This window comes from Camelina sativa, chromosome 17 (assembly GCF_000633955.1).
Source record: "Camelina sativa cultivar DH55 chromosome 17, Cs, whole genome shotgun sequence".
In the NCBI taxonomy this organism is placed as follows: domain Eukaryota; kingdom Viridiplantae; phylum Streptophyta; class Magnoliopsida; order Brassicales; family Brassicaceae; genus Camelina; species Camelina sativa.
This window is the reverse complement of record NC_025701.1, coordinates 626,573-627,355: the sequence shown is the minus strand read 5'-3', so window position 1 is coordinate 627,355 and position 783 is coordinate 626,573. Positions and strand designations below refer to the sequence as shown.

General features: G+C 41.1%; 1 protein-coding gene across 1 annotated transcript in view; it reads left to right on the top strand.

Annotated features, from left to right (window-relative positions):
- Positions 1-783, top strand: part of LOC109129852 (brefeldin A-inhibited guanine nucleotide-exchange protein 3-like) — a 3,348-nt gene that overhangs the window by 782 nt on the left and 1,783 nt on the right. The window contains exons 3-4 of the mRNA XM_019238812.1: positions 6-212; positions 309-778. Coding sequence (XP_019094357.1) covers positions 6-212; positions 309-778 — 677 coding nt within the window. The remainder of the gene's footprint in view (positions 1-5; positions 213-308; positions 779-783) is intronic.

Below are 783 nucleotides of genomic sequence, written 5' to 3'. Positions count from 1 at the left end.
GTTCACCAATAGTAAATTTGAGAAAGATATTAGTCTCCAAGCTATTGCTTTCCTTCAATATTGCGCAAGAAAACTTGCTGAAGGCTCTGTTGGTTCATCATTAAGAAGGAACCCTCCATCATCTCCTCCGGGTGGAAAAAGTGGAAAACAAGATAGTGGAAAATTTCTAGAAAGTGACGAACATTTGTATTCTTGGTTTCCGTTATTAGCCGGTAAGCCACATTTTCGCACTTGTTGTCACAATAGTCTTACTTTTTTAAATTAACATAATCATCACAATGACATTTTTGGCTTTCTTTTGCGTGCAGGTTTATCTGAACTTAGTTTCGACCCAAGAGCAGAAATAAGGAAGGTTGCATTGAAAGTCCTGTTTGATACTCTGCGGAACCATGGTGACCATTTCAGCCTGTCTTTATGGGAACGGGTTTTTGAGTCTGTTTTATTTCGGATATTCGACTATGTGCGTCATGACGTTGACCCATCTGGTGAGGATTCAGCAGATCAGATAGGTTACAATGGTGAAGTTGACCAAGAGTCTTGGCTTTATGAGACATGCTCGTTGGCTCTACAGCTAGTTGTAGACCTCTTTGTAAATTTCTACAAGACAGTTAATCCTCTCCTTAAGAAGGTACTGATGTTATTCGTAAGCTTGATAAAACGTCCTCACCAAAGTCTTGCTGGTGCGGGTATTGCTGCGCTTGTCCGTCTGATGAGAGATGTCGGTCATCAATTCACAGACGAACAATGGCTCGAGGTTGTGTCATGTATCAAAGAAGCAGCGGA